This window comes from Oryctolagus cuniculus, chromosome 6 (genome assembly GCF_051225735.1).
Source record: "Oryctolagus cuniculus isolate XC-2025 breed Fujian yellow rabbit chromosome 6, ASM5122573v1, whole genome shotgun sequence".
Classification (NCBI taxonomy): Eukaryota; Metazoa; Chordata; class Mammalia; order Lagomorpha; family Leporidae; genus Oryctolagus; species Oryctolagus cuniculus.
In genome coordinates this window covers 149,426,687-149,453,804 of record NC_142872.1, presented here as the reverse complement: position 1 = coordinate 149,453,804, position 27,118 = coordinate 149,426,687, and the positions used below count along the sequence as shown (strand labels likewise).

The window sequence follows — 27,118 nt, the reverse complement described above, 5'->3', positions numbered from 1 at the left end:
TATTGCAATTCTCTTTTTTTTTTCCGGAAAAAAAAAATGACACTTTTATAAAACCAGAGGTTTTAAGATACGTAGGAGAAAACTTTTTTTAAAACTTGATGATTTTTGAAGGTGCTTAGCCTAACAATTACGAGGCCTGTATCCCACATCAGAATACCGGGTTTCATTCCCAGCTCTAGTTCCTGACTCCAGCTTCCTACTAAAACATACCCTGGGAGGCAGCGTTGATATCCCAGTTGGGCCCTTGAATCTCCCTGGTGGCCTGAATTGTGAGCCAGTGGGTGGGAGCATTGTCTCCTGCTCTCTTGTTTCACTGGCAGCCTCCACTTCTCAAATCTTTAAGAAAAACATGAGGGTTTTAATTGACAATTCTGTGAAGTTACATCATATTTTAGACTAATAGAACTTGGAATAATAACTGATGTGCTGGCTCTCAAAATGAATATAGATCTCCCCCCACTCTGTGTTTTTTAGATGATTCGTGAAGCTAAAAGAACAGCACCAAGTATAGTGTATGTGCCACATATCCACTTGTGGTGGGAAATAGTTGGACCAACACTCAAAGCCACGTTTACCACGTTATTACAGAATATTCCTTCATTTGCTCCAGTTTTACTACTTGCAACTTCTGACAAACCCCATTCTGCTCTGCCAGAAGAGGTAATGGGGGTGGGAGAGTATTACACTTTACAGAGAGAGTTGTTTGTACCAAAGTAGTTGTAGCCTATTATAAAAATGTATGTACTGCAAAGTGATAAGGAATAGTTATCAAAAATAATATACTGGTATATGTGCTCATCGGGTAGAATGGTATGTTTCTATGTACAGTAAAGATGGCTTATAAGTTTTTTCTCTTATGAAAATGGGATTATAATAGGGTGGGAAGTATCGCTATGTTCCTAAATCTATATATATGAAATACATATATATTTGTATATATACAAATATTTGTATAACTTAATTTTTAATGAGATTATATGATGCATAGTACTCTAGCTACAGTTTGCTTTAGTCACTCTTCAGTGTGTCTTATATATCCGTCAGTAATTACTTCTCTGTCCTATTAAAAGTTGCATGGCTTTTTCTGTTTTTCTGTTTGCAATTTACCCAAATCTTTGTTGATGATATTTTGGTTGTTTCCTTATTTTTTTTTTTCTATTGAAGTTTCTACAGTGATCATTTTTGTGTTTTAATTTGTATTACTGTGTGAAGTTTTCTAGCATTAGTCCCTAGAAGTAGAATAATTACAGTTGAGTCAGAGTACAAGTTCATTTTGGTGTAAAAAATAATACACATTTTCTTTGAACTTTTTAAAAGCTCCTGATTTGTACAGGTTTCAAAAGGTTTTTATACCAAAATAAACTCACCTTTTAATTTTCATTTTTACAAAAACTTTTGAAGAATGCTTGTATTCTTGGTAATAAACCATACTGGTTGAACTTGTTTATGTGGATATGACGAGATTGAAAAAAACATATCATCAGTTTAACTTGGGAAATCTTATTGATTTTTTTTTTTGATTTTTTTTTTTTTTTGTATTGTAGGCTGAAGTTAGATAGTGTGAGAGAGATAGAGAGAAAGGTCTTCCTTTGCCGTTGGTTCACCCTCCAATGGCCGCTATGGCCAGAGCTACGCCGATCCGAAGCCAGGAGCCAGGTGCTTCTTTCTGGTCTCCCATGTGGGTACAGGAGCCCAAGGACTTGGGCCATCTTCCACTGCTTTCCCAGGCCACAACAGAGAGCTGGATCAGAAGTGGAGCAGCAGGGACTAGAATCGGCACCCATATGGAATGCCAGTGCTTTAGGCCAGGGCTTTAACCTGCTGCACTACAGCGCCAGCCTCTAACTTTATTCTTAGTGTAACATTTCCCAAGCATATACTTGTAAATTAGGTAAAATATTTCAGTAACACACTGCATAGTAAGAGGAATTAGAATGCGACTAGGAATTGCTCATCTTTGTAAATAAATAGTGTAGTCTGTATGGATTTAAATGAATGATAATACTTTTTTCTTAAGATTTATTTATTTATTTGAAAGGCATAGTTACACAGAGGCAGAGAGAGAATGAGAGAGGTCTTCCATCCACTGGTTCACTCACCAAATGGCTACAACTGTGCTTATCCAAAGCCAAGAGCTTCTTCAGGTCTCCCACGCGGGAGCAGGGGCCCAAGGACTTGGGCCATCTTCTACTGGCTTCCTAGGCCATAGCTGAGAGCTGGATTGGAAGTGGAGCAGCCGGGACTCAAACTGGCACCCGTCTGGGATGCCAGCACTACAGGCAGCGGGTTTACCCACTATGCTACAGTGGTGATCCCAACACTTTTGAGGATTAAATAGTTTTTAGTGATTCAGTGATATTGTCCATATGATATTGGACTGAAATAAACGGGTACTTGTGTATTCTGTTAGCTACATTGAAATCTGCCCATCTCAAAGTTGCAGTCAGAAAATGTCTGTCTATATGCATGATACTAGGGAACTGTAGCAATGGCAAAGCAGTCCAAAAGGTTGAAAAACAAAATGCTAATCAGTGGGATAGAAATGTTCATGAAACCATGAAAGACAAAGCAGTGGGGATTTTGTTGAAGGTAACCACAATTCAAAGTGTGAAAGGACTGCTTTGAAGGGTCAAAATATTTTCTTTTTCTGGGTCAGTGCTAGGGAAGAATTAAAAAAGCCCCATGACAACTCCAGTGTAATTGGTTTTCAGTGTCTACCAAGCAGCAGTTATCAGAGTTGTTTGTCTTCAGAGAGAGCAATGCTTTTATTTGCAACTATGAGTTTCAGGAGAAATGAGGAGTCCCTTTTCATGGAAGACAAATTCTAGGCACGTTGTGTTTGTGGTGTAGGTTAGCTACTTTCATTATCTCTGGAGGTAAAAGCTAGAATAAACTGAAATAGAACCTGTGGACAATCAAAATTTTCAAAGACAAAGATGAACTTATTTTAAAAATAAGAATTTGAGGAAAGACAGTGCCTGGGTAATCATATCTGTATCTCAAATATTTGACAAAGAATCAATTTGAAATGTTAAATGAAATAACTGTCCCTCTTTAAAAAGAAATAAAAACATTTACTAGGGCTGAATAGGGGCAACACCAATGAGAATTAGCAAGGTGGAAGATCATAAGACCAGTCATTCTTAGAGTATGCAAACAAAAATACAAAGACTTTAAAACTACAGAAAAAGTTAAATGATGGGTATGGGAAATAGTTATACAACAGAACATTTTGTGTAATTAAAGTACACTGAAGGCCTGCGCTGCGGCTCACTTGGCTAATCCTCTACCTGCGGCACCGGCACCCTGGGTTCTAGTCCCAGTTGGGGCGCTAGATTCTGTCCCAGTTGCTCCTCTTCCAGTCCAGCTCTCTGCCATGGCCCGGGAAGGCAGTGGAGGATGGCCCAAGTGCTTGGGCGCCTGCACCCGCATGGGAGACCAGGAAAGTCCTGAAGAAAAATAATTTGATATGTAATTTTCTCCCCAACCAAGTTAGCACTTGAACGAGAGCAAAAGAAAGATATATTTGAACATACACTAAGGAACAACCCGTAAACCCCTTCCTGAAAGAATTGCTTTTTTGCCTTTTTTTTTTTTTTTTAAGATTTGATTGTTTAAAAGACAGAGTGACAGAGAAAGCATTTTTTATTTGTGAAAATGGCATGTAAGAAACAGTGATCGGGGGGCTGGCACTGTAGCGTAGCAGGTAAAGCTGCCGCCTACAGTGCTGGCATCCCATATGTGCACCAGATCGCGTTCTGGCTGCTGCACTTAGGATCCAGCTCTCTGCTATGGCCTGGGACAGCAGTAGAAGATGGCCCAAGTCCTTGGGCCCCTGCACCTGCATGGGAGACCTGGAAGAGGCTCCTGGCTCCTGGCATCAGATAAGTGCAGTTCTGGCTGTTGTGACCAATTGGGGAGTGAACCAGCGCGTGGAAGACCTCTCTTTCCCTTTCTCTCTCCTCTACCTCTCGTCCTCTCTCTGTAACTCTGACTTTTAAATAAATAAATGAATCTTTTAAAAAAATAAAAAGAATGAGGGAATTGATTGAACTTGAAAATTTAAAAAAAAAAAAAAAGAAGCAGTGGTCAGGTCCAGCGTTGTGGCCTAGCATGTAAAGCTGCCGCCTGTGATGCTGGCATCCCATTTGGGTGGGCACCTGTTCATGTCCCAGCTTCTCCACTTCTGATCCAACTCTCACTAACGGCCTGGGGGAAACAGCAGCAGATGGTCCAAGTACCTGGGGCCCAGCCCCTGCCACCCACGTGGGAGGCAGGGATGAAGTTCTGGCTTTGGCTTGGCCCAGTGCTCTTTGTCTCTTCCTCTGACTCTGTGACTCTTGACTTTCTAATAAATAAATCTTTAAAAATAACCAGAAGCAACAATATCATACCTTTTTATCTCTGGTACCTTCCTAATTCTGTATGCCTTTTTCTTTAAAACTCCTTCAACTAGTAACAGAGTCATCAAAGAAGTTCAAGAAAGTTAAAGATGCTAAAGAAGTATCTTTTTAAAAAGTTAATGATCAAAGAAAATAGTAAAGGTTATAGCTGCAAAATTGTAATAGGTAAAATATCTTTTAAGGAATGTGATACTAAATCTAAGTTAGCCTAAACTTGAAATAACAGGAAGGAGCATCGTAAGGGAAAGGAGTAAAGTGAAGGCATGTTCAGATTTTTGTGTGATAGGTAGGTATTGATTAACCTTAGACTTGAGAAAAGAATGAAGTATGTCAATTAAAAATTATAACACTTTTCTCAGTCCCAAGAGGTCTTTAGTATGTGTGTGACGTTTCATGTTGCAGTATCACCCAAATGAGATGGCCTGACTTTTACTCTTAATAAATGATCTGAATGAGTAAGAAGAGCATTCCACAATCTCTCAATCCTTTTGTGTTACTATAACAAAATATGTCAGACTGGGTCAGACTGTCAAGCAGAGGCAGGGAGACACGGAGAAAGGTCTTCCATCTGCTGGTTCACTCCCCAAACGGCCGCAACGGCCACAGCTAGGCCGATCCGAAGCCAGGAGCCAGGAGCTTCTTCCAGGTCTCCCACGTGGGTGCAAGGGCCCAAGGACTTGGGCCATCTTCCAGTGCTTTCTCAGGGCATAGCAGAGAGCTGGATCGGAACAGGAGCAGCTGGGAATCAAACCGGCACCCATCTGGGATGCAAGCGCTGCCGGCTGGATCTTTAACCCACTGTGCCACACAGCCTGTCCTATGAGACAAACTGGGTAATTTTAAAACAACAGAAATTTATTTTTCACAGTTCTGGCAGCAAGAATTCCAATATAAAGGTATTGACCCATTTATTGCCTGTTGAGAGCTGCCGTCTGCTTCCAGAATAGTATTGTTAGCAGAGTTGGAGAATGTGTAACCCCAGATTGAGGAAGGTGGAAGGCAAAAAGGGGCCAAGCTTCAGCCCCTAATTTGGAAGCATTGGAAATAAGTATCAACGTGTATTTTGGAGGAGCCATAAACATTCAAAACCATAGCAGAAATATAAGAGCATGAAAGACCTTGCAAGGCAAAAAAAAATGTGAAAACCACAAATGTAAACTTCTCTGTACATCAAAGATATCTGAAACAAAGTACATGAGAAGCATACTAGTTATAAACATTAGCCCCTCATACTACTGGAAAATGTCTAGAGATTTGTTTTGAAACTTTCTTTTGTGCTAAGTTTTATGTTTTTTATTTCGGTAAGTGTGTGGTAGGATATACATAACAAATTTTCCCATTTTAACTATTCTTAATCATATAATTCAGTTGCATCAAAGTACATTTACAGTGTTGAGCAACCACCACCACTGTCCATTTCTAGAACTCTTCTATCGTCCCATGCAGAAACTATTACTAAATAATAACTATTATATATATATTTTTTTTTTTTTGACAGGCAGAGTGGACAGTGAGAGAGAGAGAGAGACAGAGAGAAAGGTCTTCCTTTGCCGTTGGTTCACCCTCCAATGGCCGCCGCGGCTGGCGCGCTGCGGCCGGCGCACCGCGCTGATCCGATGGCAGGAGCCAGGTGCTTTTCCTGGTCTCCCATGGGGTGCAGGGCCCAAGCACCTGGGCCATCCTCCACTGCACTCCCTGGCCACAGCAGAGGGCTGGCCTGGAAGAGGGGCAACCGGGACAGAATCCGGCGCCCCGACCGGGACTAGAACCCGGTGTGCCGGCGCCGCTAGGCGGAGGATTAGCCTAGTGAGCCGCGGCGCCGGCCAACTATTATCTTTTTTTAAAATAGTTATTTATTTGAAAGAGTTACACAGAGAGAGAGAGAGGTTTTCCTTCAGCTGATTCACTCACTAGTTGGCTACAATGGCCAGAGCTTTGCCAATCCAAAGCCGGGAGCTGGGAGCTTCTTCTGGGTCTCCCACGCGAGTGCAGGGGCCCAAGGTTTGGGCCATTTTCCACTTCTTTCCCAAGCCACAGCAGATAGCTGGATCAGAAGTGGAGCAGCTGGGACTTAAAACAGTGCCCATATAGGATGCCAGTATTGCAGGCAGCGGCTATGCCCGCTACGCCACAGCACTGACTCCAACTCTTATCTATTAACGGTTGTTACCTGTTCTTGGAAATCTGTTATACAAGGTGCCCTCAACGTGTCCATAGAAAATGTGTTTTGAAAAAACTGCATGGATTTCAGAAGTTGGTTTGTTTTTAATTCCATTTTTCTGTCAACTTTTTGAGATACCCTCATATATTTCTGTCTCTTTAAGGTGCAAGAATTGTTTATCCATGATTATGGAGAGATTTTTAATGTCCAGTTACCGGGTAAAGAAGAACGAACAAAATTTTTTGAAGATTTGATTCTAAAGCAAGCTGCTAAGCCTCCTGTTTCAAAAAAGAAAGCAGGTTAGTTCCTCTATAAAAGTTTGTTAGTAATTTTGAAAAAGGAGGAATACAGTGTCGGTTAATGAAATTGGCATCTTTCTAATAACTCAAGTTCAAAAGCTGTCAACAGGTTGATGCATCTACTGCCTAAAAATCTGTGCTTCCCATTAAAATAGACTGAAGTTTTAAAACACAAGACCTTTCAGTGATAGCTCTAGTGTATCTTTTAGGCTCAGTTTTAGCACTTTTTTTCTCCCTCCCTCCCATTTCTTTTCTTACAAAGCAGTCTGTCTTTAAGCCCTATGCAACATATTCCTATCTTTTCATAATTTTAATTCATGCTTCCTCTCTGTCAGTAATACATCTATCTCTATTGCCCATCTGTGCCTAAAGAAGTACATGCTTTTCTAGTATAACATCCTTTTTTTCCTTATAAGGAAATCTTCTCTAACTTTTGTGGTCAAAACTAATTGTTTCTACCTTTATGACCTGTCATACTTTTCTCATACTATAATATGACGTTACAGTGACATCATAGTCTCCTACCCACTTAATATGCCAGTTTTTTGGACATAGAACTCTTATCCCACAATATATAATGTGTGTGTATATATATATATATAATATACAATATACTCATTGTATATTAAAACTATATTAAGCTTCTTTTGTATTTGAAACATACCGTAATTTTTCATTTGTTCAAATAGTTTCATAATTTTTCATTAATTCAAAAAGTAAGACTTTTAGAATAAAAATACTCTTGGAAAAACATTTTCAGTTTTAATAGCCTCCTGTCTTGAAATGGAACAGAGGAAATTAGGAATTAGCATTTCAAAGTGTAAGTTGCTACTTGCTTCTAGGGAGGGTGTAGGTATGGGGGTTATGTTAGTACTTTTATATTTCAAATTATTGGATTCCTGGCACATGTAGCTAACCCCTCAAATACTGTCTGTATTTGTACTGAATGATTTCTCACCCTCAGTTTTACAGAGGAATAGTAACTAAAATCTTACACTTGTGAAGTTTTGCAGGCCTTGGAGGTACTCCCAGTAGCACCACCACCTGAGCCAAGACCATTGACAACAGAAGAAATGAAAAGACTAGAAGAACAAGAAGAAGATACATTTAGAGAACTGAGGATTTTTTTAAGAAATGTCACACATAGACTTGCTATTGATAAACGATTCAGAATATTTACTAAACCTGTTGACCCTGATGAGGTATTAATTTGATCTTTGCGTTAAATGTTTTCTATGCCTTAAATGCTTTGAAATTTGAGTAGGTGTGTTGTTGGTTTTTTTTTTTTTTTTTTTTTTTTTTTTTTAAGATATATTTGTTTGGAAAGGCAGAGTAATAGGAAGAGAGAAGACAGTGGTTGCAACTCATATGGGTGGCAAGGGCCCAAGCACTTGGGTCATCTTCACTGCTTTCCCAGGCTTAGTATCAGGGAACTGGATTGGAAGCGAAGCAGCCAGGACTCAAAACAACACTCCAAATAATGGGATGCTAGTGTCACAGACAGCAATTTAACCCACTTAAGCTTAATGTAACAACACTTAATGTAATAACCCAACTTGTTTTCTCTATATGGATACATGTGCTGAGTTAGTGTCCTCAGCATGTGTAGACTTCAGAGATTACATAATGCATTTTCTTTACCTCCAGAGAATAGACAGTTGTCTGCCCAATGGAAAACATTCTAGAAGCAATTTGAGAATTTCTTAATGCCACATATTGTGACTACATGGTTAGAACTGAGCTGGAGGACCCATATCTTAAGTTGCCATTGAATAATGAGAGGCAGTTGAGCAAGGATATGGATATGAGATGTGACTGAATACAGCTGTGCCAGAGCAAGAATAAGTACAAGACACAAATAGCTTTAGGCAGAGTCATAGAGTTACAGATTATGATTATTTCTTATCTACATATTTATTTTCTATCCTGTTTTGCCTGGCAGAGAAACTTGATTTGAATTTTTTTTTAATGTTTAGAGTTAATTTAGTGATTTGGACATTTTTTTGAATTTTAGGTTCCTGATTATGTCACTGTGATAAAACAACCAATGGACCTTTCATCTGTAATAAGTAAAATTGATCTACACAAGTATCTGACTGTGAAAGACTATTTGAGAGATATTGATTTAATCTGTAGTAATGCTTTAGAATATAATCCAGATAGAGATCCTGGAGGTAAGCACTAGTGAATTTTTGTTTCAGGGGTTGGAGTGGGGAATTCTAACACTTAGGCTTATTTTCATGTCAGTTACAACATTATAAATTAACATTAACAATGCTATTTAATTCTCACATTTTAAAATAAGGTAGGCATAATTAGAGAAGCTGAAATCTTGCTGTAGGAAGACACTTCCAGGAAGGAGCAGAGGAAGAATTTCAGTGCAAGTTTTCACTCAAGTTCCTGTTTATTAGCAATTATATATGTCCTCTAATGATACACAGTAGCTTGTTTATATTGTGTGTGAGTGTGCTTTCTCAAACTGGAAAAATAAACACATTGAAATAGGTTTTAAGATATTTTCTTACAATTTCTATGACAAAAGTAATACAACACTTGCTAATAATATTTTTTAAATCATTGAGTCCCCATTTCCTTGCAAAGGTAAACACTGTTAGAATATCCTCCCAGACTTTCTTTCTATGTATATACCATATCCATCTCACCTACCCCCTTTATTAATGAATACAATGCATAAAGGATATTTTAATGATATGTCTATTTTGCAACATGTTCATTTCCAAGAAATGTTCCTTAGGTGCTTTTTTCCTAGCTCCTTGTAATTTTTTTGAATGCATTGTTCTTCATTCTCTTGAGATAAAATTTATACTGCTTTCAGTGGTTCTCTTTTCTATTAATTCCCCTTTCTAATACATGGTTTTCTGTATTATTTATATTTATTTTAAAAGATTTTTTTTTTTTTTTTTTTGACAGGCAGAGTGGATAGTGAGAGAGAGAGACAGAGAGAAAGGTCTTCCTTTTGCCGTTGGTTCACCCTCCAATGGCCACCGCAGCCAGTGCGCTGCAGCCGGTTCACCGCGCTGATCCGAAGGCAGGAGCCAGGTGCTTCTCCTGGTCTCCCATGGGGTGCAGGGCCCAAGCACTTGGGCCATCCTCCACTGCCTTCCCAGGCCACAGCAGAGAGCTGGCCTGGAAGAAGGGCAACCGGGACAGAATCCGGCACCCCGACCGGGACTAGAACCCGGTGTGCCGGCGCCGCTAGGTGGAGGATTAGCCTATTGAGCCGCGGCGCCGGCCAAAGATTTATTTTTCGAAAGGGCTGTATAGAGAGAGAGGGAGAGACACAGATCTTCCATCCACTGATTCATACCCTAAAGAGTTCAACAGCTGGGGCTAAGCCAGGCCAAAGCCAGGAGCTTCATCCAGGTTTTCCACGTGAGTAGCAGAGGCCCAAGTTTCTAAGCCATCTTCCTTGGCTTTCACCAGGCTGTCACAGAGAGCTGGATTGGAAATGGAGCAGCCAGGACATGAACCAGTGCCTGTATGGGATGCTGGTGTCACAGGCAGTGGCTTTACCCACTATACCACAATGCTAACTCGTTTTTTCTAAGATTTATTTATTTAGTTGAAAGGCAGAGTTAGAGGGAGAGAGGGGTACCTTCCATCCACTGATGTGCTTCCCAGATGGCCACACAGGCTGGGGCTGGAACAGGCAGAAACCAGGAGCATGGAGCTCTCACCTGGGTGGCAGGGGCCCACACACTTGGGCTGTTTTTCCAGGCACATTAGCAAGGAGCTGGATTGAAGTGAAGCAGCCAGAGGAAGCAGAGCTCTTAAAGGATTCGGGAGGCAACTTAACCTGTATCACAATGGACAAATGTGTCCCTGGCTTTATGTTTTTAAATTGGTAGTGCTTATAAATTAGGTTGATTAGCATAGGGAACTAGTGAGAATTTCTTTAACAATTGAAAAAGCCACTGTTCTTCCCCTCCTAGTCTTCTATCGCATCTTCCCCAGGCTTTTCCCTGTAGTTCAGAGTTCTGGAGTTAAGCTCTGGAAACAAACTAACAACCTGAGGACATCCCTGAAGTGTGGGAAGAAGGAAGCAGTTAACCCTGGCCACAGAGGACTTTTTCTGTTCAGCAGTCATTCTGCTGCTGCTTTTTCTGTCCAGAGCAACAATCTAGAATTACTCTAGACCACTGGTGTTCAAACTTTGGCTGGGATCAGAATTTCTTATAAGACTTCTTAACAATACAGATTACTGGACCCCACCACTTGGGTTTCTGGTTCTTTAGGTGTAGAATTTTCATTCCTGACAAGTTTCAAAGTATATTCTGTTTTACATTGTTTATACTCTGAGCTTGGGGTTTTTCCAGTGTTTCCTGTGTAGAGATTCTGTTTCATTTTCTTTGTCTAGTTTCTGTGTTACTACAATAATATCCTCTATACGTCTTCCAAAATTCTTTGACATTACTGGCTCATTTAATGACAGTAAGAACCTTCCTTTTTTGTTGTTATTTTGTTAGTTATTGTTTGTTTCGTTACTATTGGTAGATTCTTAATTTTATTCCTGATATTTCAAAAGGATCTGAATGAGACAGTGCAATAAAATCAAATGTCCAGAACATTAGATTACTACCAAAGAAAGAATAGTAATTCCAGTAACTTTTACTAAAAATGCGTGATAAAAGTTTAATTGTAATAGCCATTTAATTTAGCTCAGTATATTTTTATTAAAAAGAAAAATTGAAAATTAAGAATAGCTTTTTATTGTTTTTTGCTTATTTTTCAGATCGCCTTATTAGGCATAGAGCCTGTGCTTTAAGAGATACTGCCTATGCAATAATTAAAGAAGAACTTGATGAAGACTTTGAGCAGCTTTGTGAAGAAATTCAGGAGTCTAGAAAGAAAAGAGGTGGGAAAATTATTACCTGAAGATGCTTCAAATGTAGTGAATTGAGTCCTTTTAATTAAGTATTCACAGAATTTTGAAATCTGGAAATCTTTTTGACACTCCATGTGTCTATTTTTAAGGTTGTATCTCCTCCAAATATGCCCCATCTTACTACCATGTAATGCCAAAGCAAAATTCCACTCTAGCTGCTGATAAAAGACCCGATCCAGAGCATAATGAAAAGCTGAAGATGCCCAGTCCCCCCATGGCTTGCAGCACTCCTGGTAAGTCCTCTTGAGGAGTTCTCACGTATGTGGTTGGAACCTTTATTCTCTTCAAATGCCGTTTACTCCCCCACACACTTTCCTTTGTTTCTATTAATGCAGCAAATTATATTTTTGGTTTTGCTAATATTAATGCAATTTAGTAGTTTTAAATCTAAGCTTAGTCTGTATTGCTTACAATCCCAATTCACCATCTAATTATGAATTGACTTATTTTCTGTGAATCCTGCCCTGTTTCCTATTCCCTCTTATTCTTAGGGTTTGACTCCACAGGGTAGCAGGCCGAAGACTGTTGAGTTTGCTAAGACCTGCCTCCCCTGGCAGATCTCAATTCCAGTTTTTTTCTCTTTTACAACCCCATGAGTGTCAGACTCTGCTCAGCTTCCTAGCCTCTTGGTTACTCATTTATTTTCCCTGCTTTGGGCATCATAAATCCTCACTGGCTTGTTAGATCTCTTCTGTTTGTGTTTGTGTGCTTTGCTAAAGTTAGAACTCCCTTATATTAACACAGATTTGTTCATTCTGGGGCAATTGATTTGAGATAATAAAGGGTAAGCCCTGCTTTAATTAACAGGAAAGGAGGCAGCTGGAAAGGGGAGGGTGACAAAAGACAACAAAAAGCCTCCACTAACCAGAATGCCCTCAGTTAAATGAACTCTAAGCAAGTATAAATGTAGAGATGAAGGATATGAAAATTGTCTCTTAAAACCATCAGTTCCTAGTTTTGTACCCAAGTGGATTGTATATAGTATGTGCCTCAAAGAACATGTACAAGAATGTTCAAAAAAGCAACACCAGGAACAACTTATGTGTACATGAGGGAAAGGAAAAATAAGGATTATTTCACAACAGTGATAATGATTAAACCTGTACATACAGCAGTGTATATTTACTCAAACACAATGTTGAATGAAACCTAGACACACTTTTAGATACAAATTTTTAAAAATATGCACACATATTTATATACACAAACATGATAATATGACTAGTATCTTTTAAAGGAGAAGTAATTTTTTAAAAAGATTTATTTGTTTGAAAGGCAGAGTTACGGAGAGAGGGAGGGACAGGGAAGTATTCTGTTTGTTGGTTTGCTCCCCAAATGACCACAATGGCCAGGGCTGGGGCTAAATTGAAGCTGGGTGCCAGGAGTTTCTGGGTCTCCCTCATGGGTGTAGGGCCTCTAGGACTACTTTCCCAGGCACATTAGCAGGGAGCTGGATCAGAAGTGGGGCAGCTGAGATATGAACCATTTCCTGTATGGGATGCCAGCAATGCAAGCAGTGGCTTTACTTGCTACACGTACATAACGGCAGCCTTGACTATAGTTTTTATTAAAAAAAGAAAAAAAAGAAAAAAAAAGAACTAATTCATGGTTTTAAAAATCAGGCTTTTGCTTACTCTAGAGTATTGTGACTCAAATGAGGTTAAGTTTGAGGTGTTATTAGGTGTTCTTGTTTTTAAAAAAAATTTTTTTTTCCAATTTATTTGAGAAACAGAACTAGTGCTCCCATCTGCAGGTTCATTCCCAAATGTCAACAATGGACAAGAATACTATCCAGATCTCTCACATGGGTGGCAGGAACTTGAGCCATCCACTGGTGCATCCCAGGGTCCAGATTAGCAGGAAGCTGGAATCAGGAGCCAGAGGTCAAACTTAAGAACTCCAGTTTGGGGCCCCACAGTCATCCTAACTAGCGTCCTAACATTTAAACCAAACACCTGTGTTAGTGTTCTATTTTGCTTTTCTTTTTAATCTTTATTTACCTCTATTTATTGGAAAGACAGAGACAGGAAGAGATCTTCCCCTGCTGGTTTACTCCTCAAATGCCCAAAGTAAACAGGGAATGGCCTGCAGAAAACCTGGAACCCAGAACTTATTCCATGTCTTCCACTTGGGGATTCATTCACTTGAGCCATCACTACTGCCTCCGAGGGTCAGGTGCTAGAACTGGATTTTGAATCCAGGTACTCTGATACAGTTTATGGGTCTCTTAACTTCTAGGCTAAACACCTGCATGTCCTAGAGTCACTTTTAACTCCTATTACTTTATTACCTCCCAACATTTCATTTATTTTCCAAGTCCTAGAAAGTCTCTTTCTGGGGCTGGTGCTGTGGTGCCGCAGGTTAACGCGCTGGCCTGAAGTGCTAGCATCCCATATGGGCACCAGTTCAAGCCCCAGCTGCTCCACTTCCACTCCAGCTCTCTGCTGTGGCCTGGGAAAGCAGTAGAAGATGGCCCAAATCCTTGGGCCCCTGCACCCTCGTAGGAGACCCGGAGAAAGCTCCTGGCTCCTGGTTCCAGATTCACGCAGCTCCAGCCATTGCTGCCAACTGGGGAGTGAACTAGTGGATCATCTCTCTGCCCTTTCTTCTCCTCTCTCTGTGTAACTTTGACTTTCAAATAAGTAAATAAATCTTTATTAAAAAGTCTCTTTCTTTATAATTTCTCAAATCCATCCTCTGTTTCCCCTTTGTCATTTCTACTTCCTATATTTACCTACTTCTCCCCACGACTATTGCATTGTGGTTTTACCTCCTCTCCTCTTAGACAGGCTATTTAACCTGTGTGTACATTAGTTTCTTGATCTACAAAATGGTGGTGATTATGGTAGAAATCTATTTGGGTAATGAAATTGTAATGAGTCAGTACAGACAGAGTTAGACACGTTCCTAATACATGTAAGCACTTAGTAAGTATAGGCTATTGTGAGGCTTGCCTTTCTTTGCAGTTTCTCATAATGCTGTGAAAGTGATTGTTCTAAAATGTACATCAGACAGAGTATTTAAGATAAAATCCAGACTCCTTAGAATGACAAGTTAAGATCTGGACCTTGCCCACTTCTCCAATTTCTGTCCAAAATACTATACTTTTGTTTCTATATTCCAACCATACAAAATTATTACTATGGTTTCTCAAATGCTTCATTCTCTCATATAGCTGGATTTTTCTATTTTAGAATTTAGAAAATTGTTGAATTTTCTTTTATAATTTTTTTTTAATTCATTGAAGCTCAGTTGAAGAGAAAAATTCGGAAAAAGTCAAAGTGGTACGTAGGCACCATAACAAAGCGAAGGAAGATATCACAGGCAAAGGAAGATAGCCAAAACGCGGTAGATGACAAAATCGAGAGTGATACAGAGGAAACTCAAGATACAAGTGTAGACCATAATGAGACTGGAAACACAGGAGAGTCTTCATTGGAAGAAAATGAGAAGCAGCAAAATGCCTCTGACTACAAAATAGAATCGGGAAATAATTCAAGTACTTGTAATACCGAGAATGAACTTGAAGAATCTGCAAAGACTACAGCTTGTACAGAATTGAGAAAAGATAAGATTGCTGGCAGTGAAGCTGCTTCCGGCTCTCGGATAATAGATGGTTCTGAGGAAAGTGAAGCAAAGGGTAAGTTTTTCTTGATTAAAGAGCAGCTTGCTAATTGTAAAAAATTCTTTTACTCAGAGTTCCTTAACAACTACTTCTCAATTTATTGCTTTTTCTTTGTCTTTTACCGTGTAGTTGTTTCTTAATTAGAAAAACAACGTTGTTACTTAGTGTAGAGCTAGTATAAGTCACTGATGGCAGTGTACTTTGACATCAGACAGACCTGGGTCTGAGCCTCTAGTCCACTGTATAGTAGCTTGTGATCATGGGCAGGAAGTTTAGCCTGTTAGCCTGTTTACTTATCTGCAAAATTAGGGTAGATAGTTGCAGGGTAGTGTTGTTTTTTGTTTGTTTTGTTTTGTTTTTGTTTGGTTGGTTTTTTTAAGATTTATTTTGTTTATTTGAAAGGCAGAGTTACAAGTGGGAAACACCAAAAGAGAGAGAGAAGTCTTCAATCTACTGGGGCACTCCCCAGATGACCGCAATAGCCAGGGCTAGGCCAGGCTGAAACCAGGAGCCAGGAGCTTCTTCTAGGTCTATCACAAGTAACACAGGAACCCAGGCACTTGGGCCATCCTCCGCTGCATTCCCAGGTGCATTAGCCGGAAGCTGGATCGGAAGTGGGGTAGCCAGGACTCAAACCAGCACACATAATGGGATGCCAGCACTGCAGGTGGCACATCATATCCCACTACGCCTTAGTGCTGGCTCCCTGCTTGAAATTGAATAAAATAATCCACCTAAAGCATGTAGCTCAGGGCCTAGCTGTGCAGCTTTTAAAAAGCTGGCAAAATACCCTTTCATTTTTAAGCAAGATAAGCAGTTTCCTGTTATTTTTGCTGAGTGATACAAAACAATTAACTCACCCCCGTTGTTCTTAAGTTTATATTTACTCCAATGGTTCTACCTGCAAAATTTCCCATATAGAATTGTTTAGAGGTGAATCTTCTCAAAACTTTGGTAGTATATTTTTTGGATTTTGGAAATACCTGATATTAGTCATACAAAGCAGTGTTAGGGGCCAGCTTTGTGGCAAAGAAGGTAAAGCTGCCTCCTGGTACACCAGCATTCCCATGTGGGGATGCTTGTGTTATCATTACCTTTTTTAAAAGAACACCCGTGGGACCAGTACTTGCTTAGATGTCAAAAGGTGTTGGGTCTTAGAACCAAGATATGTCTCTTCACTTCTTTAGGCTTCATTTTTCTCAGCTGACAGTCTATGAGTGACTCATTTGAGTGATCAAGGACCAGCAAACTTTTTCATTTGAGGACTTGATAAGAGATAAATAATTTAGGCTAGAAAGGGGCCACACAGTCTCTATCACTACTCAATCCTGCGGGGAAATTACATTGATGGTAGGTAAAATGGATGTGACATCTACTAAGCTTTCTTTATCGTGGTATGATAGATTTCACACATGGGTAGGAATTTGCAACCCCTATTCTAGATTATTGAGGTCTCTTCCAGCTCTTAAGTTCTGTGAGTCTGATGCCTAAGTAAAAGCCTAACCTGTTGATGGTCCCCCTAAGATAATCAGATTGAGAAATACTTCTTAAATTGTTCCCCAAGAGTTTAGTGTTTCAGTGTTATACTCTTAGGAAGAATTAATAAGCCAGAATTGGTGTTTGTGTTCTTGGTAAATATGCCCTATTGTTGAGCTACCTAATATTTATTTTAGGCTTTATAATGTCTGTGGACCAAACAGTATTTAACTTTTCATTCTAGAAATGTGTGTTCTGCGAATGACTCGAGCTAGACGTTCTCAAGTTGAGCAACAGCAACTCATCAGTGTTGAAAAGGCTTTGGCAATTCTTTCTCAACCAACACCCTCACTTGTTGTAGACCATGAGCGACTGAAAGTATGTATAATGAAATAATAATGCCTTCACTGTGCAGATTAGGAATCCCCAAACACTGGATTGTGGACTAGTTACAGGCTGTCTATATAGGAATTAGAAGAAAAACTAAAACTTTTCTCTTCTTCTCAACTTCACTTTATTGCTTTTCTTCTTCTCCTTTCCCAAATTAGGAATTATATCTAAGGATCACTGGTGAGGAGCAAAGAAAAAATTGTTAAGTAATTCTGATGTGATGCTAAGTTATTTGTTGCTGTTACTTTTTCTCTACCCATTTCCCTCAGTTGGGTTTTCAGCTTCACTCCTCAAGTAAAGTGATATCCTAATAGCTAGTAATACTTGGCCTTTGTTGAATTTTTTCTGCCATTTGACACTGTTGATAAGTCTCCTCCTTCCTTAACTGTTATGTCATTAAACCGTCCCTGCCTTCAATTACTTTTATAAGCTCCTCAGAGCTTTTTCACCATTTGTTCTATTTCTTTTGCTTTTTTTAATTTAAGATTTATTTGTTTTTATTTAACTTGAAAGGCAGAGTTACAGAAAGATCTTCCATCCACTGGTTCACTCCCCAAATGTCTGCAATACCCAGGACTGGGCAACACTGAAACCAGGAGCTTCTTCCAGGTCTCCCACATGAATGCAGGGGCCTAAGCACTGGGGCCCTCCTCTGGTTCTTTACCAGGCACATTAGTAGGGAGTTGGATCAGAAGTGGAGCAGCCAGGACTCAAACCAGTGCCTATTTGGGGTGCTGATGGAACAGGCAGCAGCTTTACCTGCTACACCACAATGCTGGCCCTCTTTGGTCTATTTGTATGCTCCATTTTTTTGTACTCTTGGAACAGTCATCATCTTTTTAAAGGTGATCTCACATCTGGAACTCTCCACCCTGACAAGTCCAAATAAGTGAGGAATTACTAAGAACTCCACTAAGTCCAATTCATTTATGAGAAAAAGCAATAATGAGATAGAATCCTTTTTATAAGAATTAGCATCCGAGGGCCAGCACTGTGGTATAATGGGTTAATCTGCCACATCTGTTTGAGTCCTGGCTGTTCCATCTCTGATCCGGCTTGCCTGGGAAAACAGCAGAAGATGGCCCAAGTCCTTGGGCCCCTACTCCCACACGGGAGACCCAGATGTATTGCTGTTTTGCCCCTGTTAATTTTATTATAGATTATCTTTTTAAATTTATCTATAGATGATTATGGCTAGAATTGAAATTAATAACCTTGGCTGTAATTTTTACAATAGAAAGGATCGCTGTCTTATCAAATGGCTTGGTCTGTTCTCTCTGGTTTATATGTTAACAACTCCCCAAACCTTCAAAATTAAATATCTTGTCCCAGGGAATTTATCTTTCACATACATAATCATTCATGTTTTCTTTTAGAATCTTTTGAAAACCATTGTGAAAAAAAGTCAAAAATACAATATATTGCAATTGGAAAATTTGTATGCAGTGATTAGCCAGTGTATTTATCAGCATCGCATGGACTATGATAAAACTACACTTATACAGGTAAACAACTGAGTTGAAATTTTTTAATCCTTTGTTGTCATATATTATAAGATTGCTGAAGTTTTATTTATGTAAGAAATTAACTGATTATAAGAATTCAGAGACCATTTTTACTATGTGTAATAATTCTAGGTACAAATATTCAAAATTTCTTAAATCTAGAACTTCATTAGTTTGTGTTAGTGAAGCTATAGTTCCTTTTTGATAGAACTACCTGTCTTTACATAATTTTACTTTATGATAGGTATTGAAGTGCTAATTTCTAAAAATAGTACAAACACATTACCAGTGCTTACAAGGTATAAATTGGTACCTGCTACGTACTCACTAGTGTTTAATATATATGCATAGATATTTTTAAATATAGTTGTATATATTATATATGTATGTGCATATATATACACATATATAATAGGTATATATATGCCTACTAAAGTAGAATAGGGTACATTGGTTATACCATACTAGTACCTACAAAATATAAAATAATATCTCAGAGTACAGCACTACCTTGATTATAGCTATTTGAATTTAACATGTATCTTGGAATCGTTTCAAAGGTATTTAAATAATGAAATTACATCACAAATCAGTTTAACATTGTTATTTATAAAAGTAATTTTTATTTTCACTATCAGATATGTAATGGATGTTAATATTACTTTTTTCTCTTATCCTTTATCTAGAAAATGGAGCAAGAGGTAGAAAACTTCAGTTCTTCCAGATCATGATGTTATGGTATCCGATATTGTTTATGTTCAGTTCCTATTTAATTCACTTTACATGTCCACATAACTGATGCAAGATGAAATCCTGCATCATAAAGGAAAAAATTAATAGTAAAAGTATTTATACATTGCTGGTATTTATGTACATGTGTAAGGTAAATTACATATATAAGAGAACTGATAAATATTGGAAGTTTGCTTGAACAAGGCACTGTAATAATAGTTGAAATTTGGCCAACTGTTAATAAAGTTATTTTGATAACTAAAGTTTTATGGCACTTTAGAGTAATTAGCAACATTGAAATTTTTGTATTGAGCACTTTTAATTCTATTCTTCCTAAAAGTAGTTTACTATATCAGAATAGACACTTACCTAACCCTGTGTCCTTGCCATTCTTGTCTTTTTTGTTTTCTTTCATGTCCTTCTCCCATCTGCTTTTAACATCATTGCTTATCCACTTAAAGCCAGAATTCCAGTCATGATTACGGGAGGACCCTTGAACATCTTTTGACTCCACCACAGTTCTTCATTTAAATATCAGAAGTAATGTTCTTAGATAAACATTTTTATAATCGGATTAAATAAAGATTTTTTAAAAATTTTTGTTTACTTTTATAATTATCTCACAACAATCTAATAACTACCTTGTTAAACATCTTTTTAATAGCACAGAGTTTTATTTTGAAAACCTTTCTATATTTCTAAAATTGTGTAGGTTATATTGATACATTTTATATGCAACTATATAAATACAAATTTAAATTTTGTATTAATACCAAAAATGCATTTCTTTCTTAAAGCTGAAATCATTCATTCCCATGCATATTCTTTTTGGGGATGTTGGGGTGATAGTTTGTACAACCTTGTTTGAGGGGAGTAAGTGAATGATAATCTAACGAGAGATTCTGGATTCTGAAACAGTTCAGAATTAACCTGCCTCTTGTTGATTTATCTGAATATTGTAGTTAAAAACTTCTAAAATTCAGCAACTTGGGTATTTTAATTAGTAGATCCTATCTTCTGTAATGTATCCAGCAATGCCAGTCACTGAGAAGATTTAAATATGTGTACATTACTGGAGATACACATATATGCTCATTTTTGTTTAAGTTCACTATAACTTATTCTGCCAAATGCATCTTTTATAACCAGGATTTCATATTGTATGTACAGCTTGTATAATAAATTTTAAAGCTGAGAACTGCTTCTCAAGTTTGTTTCTAATTTTTTCAGTTTATTAAAACATACTGAAGATAATTTAGTGAAAAACAAGTGCAAAATGTATTCTTTCCTATGTTGCTGTGCATAATTTAAAATGCTGTTGACACTGTAATGTTTATATGATGTGTGTGCTTTTTTTTTTTTCTTTTTTTTGAGAGAGAGACAGAAAGGTCTTCCTTTCCGTTGGTTCACCCCCCCAGTGGCCGCTATGGCTGGCATACTGTGCCAATCCGAAGCCAGGAGCCAGGTGCTTCCTCCTGGTCTCCCATGCGGGTGCAGGGCCCAAGGACTTGGGCCATCCTTCACTGCCTTCCCGGGCCACAACAGGGAGCTGGACTGGAAGAGGAACAACTGGGACAGAATCCAGCGCCCCAACCAGGACTAGAACCGCGGCGCCAGCAGATGTGTGTGCTTTTAACTATAAATACTAATGTGCCTAAGTGCCCCCACCCCCTTAACATTATGTACAAATTCCAGACATGGTATATCTGCATTCTTTTTTTTTTTTTTGACAGGCAGAGTGGACAGTGAGAGAGACAGAGAAAGGTCTTCCTTTTGCCGTTGGTTCACCCTCCAATGGCCGCCACGGCCAGTGCGCTGAGTCCAGCGCACCGCGACCTATCCAAAGCCAGGAGCCAGGTGCTTCTCCTGGTCTCCCATGGGGTGCAGGGCCCAAGGATTTGGGCCATCCTCCACTGCACTCCCAGGCCACATCAGAGAGCTGGCCTGGAAGAGGGGCAACCAGGACAGAATCCAGCATCCCGACCGGGACTAGAACCTGGTGTGCCAGCGCCGCAAGGCAGAGGTTTAGCCTACTGAGCCGCAGCGCCGGCACTCTATCTGCATTCTTATGTAGAGTTTGAAACCTTGCTGAAATTGCAAGGTAAGAATGTTTTTTCTTATTTTTTGCTGAAAAGTGAAGTTCAGAGCAATTAAGAAAAAGAAAAATCATCCAGATCGAAAGTGATGTATTGGCCACAATAGGCTAGTTCTAGTCCCGGTCGGGGTGCTGGATTCTGTCCCGGTTGCCCCACTTCCACGCCAGCTCTCTGCCGTGGCCAGGGAGTGCAGTGGAGGATGGCCCAGGTGCCTGGGCCGTGCACCCCATGGGAAACCAGGAGAAGCACCTGGCTCCTGCCTTCGGATCAGCGTAGTGCGCCGGCCGCAGCGCGCCAGCCGCGGCGGCCATTGGAGGGTGAACCAACGGCAAAAGGAAGACCTTTCTCTCTGTGTGTCTCTCTCTCTCACTGTCCACTGTGCCTGTCAAAAAAAACAAAAAGTGATGTATTATATATAGAAAATCCTAAAGAACCCACAAAAAGCCTGCTAGATATAATATGCAAATTCAACACAGTTACAGGATAGAAAATCAACATGCAACAATAATTTGTACTTAGTTAAGGAACTCCCTTATGTTGGTTCTTTCCCCCGCCAAATGCCCACAATGCCTTGGGCAAACACACAGAGCCAGGAACTAAATCCAGATCTCCCACACAGAGGCAGGAATGGGAGCCACTACTGCTGCCTACCAGGGTTGACACTGGCAGAAAGCTAGAATCAGAAGCTGGAGCACCAAATCAAACGCAGGCACTCTGATCTTGGATGTGGGCTTAACCGCCAGGTTAAAGGCCTATGCCTAAAAATCAACTGTGTTTCTGTAAACTAAGGAGAGCAAATTAAAACAGCTCCATCTGCAACACTGTCTGAAACAATGAAACACCTTGGAATATTATCAAGAGATGAACAACTTACACATGGATACTACAAAATGTTGCTGAAAGAAATTCAGTAAATATTATATAAACAACAACTATTCTAAAGAACTCTTAACACTCAACACAAAGCCAGTGGATGTGTATGTTTTTTGAGGACCTTGGTTTTTATGAGTGCTGGTCAAGTTTGGAAGATACCCACTTTGTGCATATTAGGGATAGTTCCAGAGTTGTGAAGGTGGTCTCCCAAGGGCTTTGTGTGAACAATAACCTAAGTTATGTATTTAATACACTTGGAAGCATCTGGATTTTCAGGTAATGTTAGGAGACAAGAGAATGCAATCTATAGTTTATGTTTTGCCTGGAATCTCCGATAGGCTGAAAAAATGTCAAGCTTCCCCCCCTCCCCCATACACACACAAATCTTGAAATTGTGATATACAGCAAAACAAGAAAAAGGGGCAGCTGCTGTGGCATACGTGGGTTAAGCCTCTGCCTGCAGCACTGGCATGACATCCATGTAGGTATCAGTTCCGGTCCCTGCTGATGGCTAACTCCATGCTCTCGCCCCTCCTGGCCAATGTTCCCAAGAGCATCAACAGTGCTGAGAAGAGGCAAATGCCAGGTTCTTGTTAGACTGCTCCAAAGTCTTGTCAGGTTTCTAACTGATGATGAAGCATGGTTACATTGGCGAATTTGAAATCATTGATGATCACAGAGCTGGGAAAATTGTGAACCTCACTGGCAGCTTAAATGTGGCGTGATCAGCCCCAGATTTGATGTGCGGTTGAAAGGGCTAGAAAAATGGCAGAATAATCTGCTTTCATCCCACCAGTTTGGTTTCATTGTACTGACAACCTCAGCTGGCATCATGGACCATTAAGAAGCATGATGAAAACACACAGGAGGGATAATCCTGGATTCCTTTTCTAGGGATGTAACACATACATACAAATAAAAACTCAATGGACAAAAAAAAAAAAAAAAAAAAAAGTACTCTTTGGGGCTAGTGCTGTGGTGTAGCAGGTGAAGCTGCTGCCTGCAGTGCCAGCTTCCCTTGTGGGTGCCAGTTTGAGTCCTGGCTGCTCCACTTCCAGTCCAGCTCTCTGCTATGGCCTGGGCAAGCAGTACAAGATGGCCCAAGTCCTTGGGCCCCTGCACCTGAATGGGAGACCCAGAGGAGGCTTCTGGCTCCTGGCTTTGGATCGGCACAGCTCTGGCCATTTTGGCCATCTGGGGAATGAGCCAGCAGATGGAAGCGCTCACTTGCTCTCTCTGTTGCTCTCTCTCTGCCACTCCTCTCTCTGTGTAACCCTGACTTTCAAATAAATCTTTAAAAAAAAAAAATTGGTTACATGAGCCAGTGTTGTGGTACAGTGGCTTAGGCTATCATGATGCTGCATCTCTTATCAGAACTCTGATTCAAGTCTTGGCTGCCCTGCTTCTGGTACAGCTTCCTGCTAATGTACCTGGAAAGCAGCAGAGGATGACAAAGTGCTTAGCTCACTGCCAACCATGTGGGAGACCAGAATGGAGTTCCTGACTCCTGGCTTCAGTCTGGCCCAGCCCTGGCTGCTGTGACCATAAGGGGAGTAAGCCAATGGGTGGAAGATCTCTCTCTGTGTGTGTATTTCTTCCCCACTAACTCTGCCTTTCTAATAAATAAATTTAAAAAGGCACTGGTCAGAGTACCTGGGTTCAGTGCCTGGCTTCAGCTCCTGACTCCAGCTTCTCGCTCATGCAGACTGAGGGAGGCAGCAGTGATGGCTCAAGTAATTGGGTTCCATGGAATTAAGATAAATTTAGGAGCAGGATTGGGTTCCTGGCTCTCAGTGTCAGGCAGCTCCGTCCCAGCCATTGACTATAGTCTGGATGAAAGTCCTTTATAAGCATTGCAGATATTTTCCCCCAGTCTGATTTTTTTTTTTTAAGATTTTATTTATTTATTTGAGAGGTAGAGTTACAGACAGAGGGAGACACAAAGATCTTTCTGTTGGTTCACTCTCCAAATGGCTGCAATGGCTGGAGCTGAGCTGATCAGGAGCTTCTTCCAAGTCTCCCATGCAGGTGCAGGGACCCAAGCACTTGGGCCATCCTCCACTGCTATCCCAGGCCATAGCAAAGAACTGGATTGGAAGAGGAGCAGCTGGGACTAGAACCGGCGCCCATATGGGATGCCAGTGCCACCGTTGGAGGAGTAACCTACTGTGCTACAGTGCTGGCCCCCGGGACTTGTCTTTTCAACATCTTAGTAATACATATCAAAAGGCAGAAGTTTTTAATTTTAATAAAGTAGAAATTCATTGTTATAAATCATGCTTTTGATATTTAATCTTTGTTTCACTAAACATCACAAAAATTCTTTTGTTTTCTATAAGTTTTTTTTTTTTTTTTTTTTCCCAGAGAGAGAGAGGTCTTCCTTTTCCGTTGGGTCACCCCCCCTAATGGCCGCTACGGCTGGCGCTGTGCCGATCTGAAGTCAGGAGCCAGGTGCTTCCTCCTGGTCTCCCATGTGGGTGTAGGGCCCAAGCACTTGGGCCATCCTCCACTGCACTCCCGGGCCACAGCAGAGAACTGGACTGGAAGAGGAGCAACCGGGACAGAATCCGGCACCCCAACCGGGACTAGAACCTAGAGTGCCGGCGCCACAGGCGGAAGATTAGCCAAGTGAGCCATGGTGCCGGCCTGTTTTCTATAAGTTTTATCATTTTAAGTTTTATATTTAGAACTGTGACAAAAAGTCAGTTTTTCAAAAGATTCTATTTATGGCCGGTGCCACGGCTCACTAAGCTAATCCTCTGCCTGCGGCACTGGCACCCCGGGTTCTAGTCCCCGTTGCTCCTCTTCCAGTCCAGCTCTCTGCTGTGGCCTGGGAAAGCAGTAGAGGATGGTCCAAGCCCTTGGGCCCCTGCACCCACGTGGGAGACCCGGAGGAAGCTCCTGGCTCCTGGCTCCTGGCTTCAGATCAGCGCAGCTCCAGCCGTTGCGGCCATCTGGGGAGTGAACCAATGGAAGGAAGACCTTTCTGTCTCCTCTCTCTCTCTCTCTCTCTCTCTCTCTCTCTCTCTGCCTCTACCTCTCTCTGTAACTCTGTCTTTGACATAAATAAAATCTTTAAAAAAAGGCATTTCTTAAAAAGAAATGAACGAGCTTGGTGAATAAGCTCCTGTTCACTGCCTCTTTAGAATATCTCTAATGTGTGCTCTACACTTAGATTCTCCCTTTAGTTGAGTCCTGAGTCCCAGAGCAATACCCTGCTTGAAACTACTTTTCAGGCCGGCGCCACGGCTCAATAGGCTAATCCTCCACCTTGCGGCGCCGGCACACCGGGTTCTAGTCCCGGTTGGGGTGCCCGATTCTGTCCCGGTTGCCCCTCTTCCAGGCCAGCTCTCTGCTGTGGCCAGGGAGTGCAGTGGAGGATGGCCCAAGTGCTTGGGCCCTGCACCCCATGGGAGACCAGGATAAGCACCTGGCTCCTGCCATCGGATCAGCGTAGTGCGCTGGCTGCAGCGGCCATTGGAGGGTGACCCAACGGCAAAAGGAAGACCTTTCTGTCTCTCTCTCTCAATGTCCACTCTGCCTGTCAAAAAAAAAAAAAAAAAAAAAAAACACAAAACTACATTTTGGTTCCTTTGCCCTTTCTCACTAAATACTCATAAACCATTCACTTTATGTCCTTTACTCGGGCTCCACTTTACGGGGAGCCTAACCCAAGACACTCTTTGTAAAAGAAAAACATGAACTGTTCTGACAATAAAAAGAACTTTTTTTTTTCGTTTTCCCAGCCATTGAACTACAAACCATTGATGTCCTCAATATTTTATTATGAGAGCATAACCATTTTATTGTTCATTTTCTTCCCATTTTAAAGATTGTTTTATTTTGTAGCAATGTTATGTTTTGATTCTGTTTTTGAGAAGAAGAATCTGGAAGCTTTGTTTAGGCTCTGTAGTTTTATGTGCAAGGGTTGGAAGTGAGATCACTACATTTGAGCAATCAGCCCTGCCAACATCCCAGCTCTGGCGAGGAGTCAGAGAACAGCACTTAACATGCAGCAAGAGGCTCTTGGAATACTTCTACCTTCAGAGCACATGCGGAATTAAAATGATTTGAATGTCTGAAAGACACGGGATTAAAACATTTAGTGGGCCAGAGAGCCAGACGTGGGCACCCTGGACACACAGACCCCTGAGCCACAAGCATTAGTTTAAAGGACCATTGTGAAACTTCAACTGGCTCGAAGATCGACTTGGGGGAAGAGGTGGGGGCAGCGCTCATTTCAGTAGATAATGTATTCATGAAATAATTTGGAAGCTGATTATGTGTGATGAATCCTAATTATAGCAATTTGCTGTAGTGAATATTTTAGAAAATCATATTAGAAAAAAAAAAGCTTTTACTTCACTTAGGAAGAAAAATAAGATGCCCCCAGTCTCATGGTCTGTAATTGTTTGTTCCATGCAGTCTACCTGCCTTATACTTAGGACCACAGCATGTGTGTGTGTGTTTCTGTTGCTTCCTTAAATTTTCCCTAAGTCTCTTTCCCCACCCTGCTGGAGAGAAAATGTAAATTGCCACCCTCATTCAGTTTCCTTGGTTTCCTCTGAACCTTCACCTCACAGCTGATGCATGAACCTAATCACTAAAATGCTAACTAAATGAAAGTGTCTATATCTAAAATGTAATTTTCT

General features: G+C 40.4%; 1 protein-coding gene and 1 pseudogene across 8 annotated transcripts in view; both read left to right on the top strand.

The window, feature by feature from the left end:
- The window catches only part of ATAD2 (ATPase family AAA domain containing 2), a 93,410-nt gene extending 72,718 nt beyond the window's left edge, over positions 1 to 20,692 (top strand). For 7 of the 8 annotated variants that reach the window (XM_070075455.2, XM_089336458.1, XM_070075454.2 and 4 more), the window contains 10 exons: positions 475 to 660; positions 6,728 to 6,863; positions 7,869 to 8,065; positions 8,878 to 9,037; positions 11,617 to 11,739; positions 11,859 to 12,002; positions 15,017 to 15,409; positions 17,115 to 17,248; positions 18,637 to 18,765; positions 19,452 to 20,692. In XM_070075455.2, the coding sequence (XP_069931556.1) occupies positions 475 to 660; positions 6,728 to 6,863; positions 7,869 to 8,065; positions 8,878 to 9,037; positions 11,617 to 11,739; positions 11,859 to 12,002; positions 15,017 to 15,409; positions 17,115 to 17,248; positions 18,637 to 18,765; positions 19,452 to 19,496 (1,647 nt within the window). In that variant the 3' untranslated portion in view covers positions 19,497 to 20,692. The remainder of the gene's footprint in view (positions 1 to 474; positions 661 to 6,727; positions 6,864 to 7,868; positions 8,066 to 8,877; positions 9,038 to 11,616; positions 11,740 to 11,858; positions 12,003 to 15,016; positions 15,410 to 17,114; positions 17,249 to 18,636; positions 18,766 to 19,451) is intronic. The other variant, XM_089336457.1, reaches the window with a different exon arrangement.
- Positions 20,693 to 22,842: 2,150 nt separating this feature from the next.
- On the top strand, positions 22,843 to 23,385 carry LOC138850099 (small ribosomal subunit protein uS8 pseudogene; annotated as a pseudogene).
- Positions 23,386 to 27,118: the final 3,733 nt, after the last annotated feature.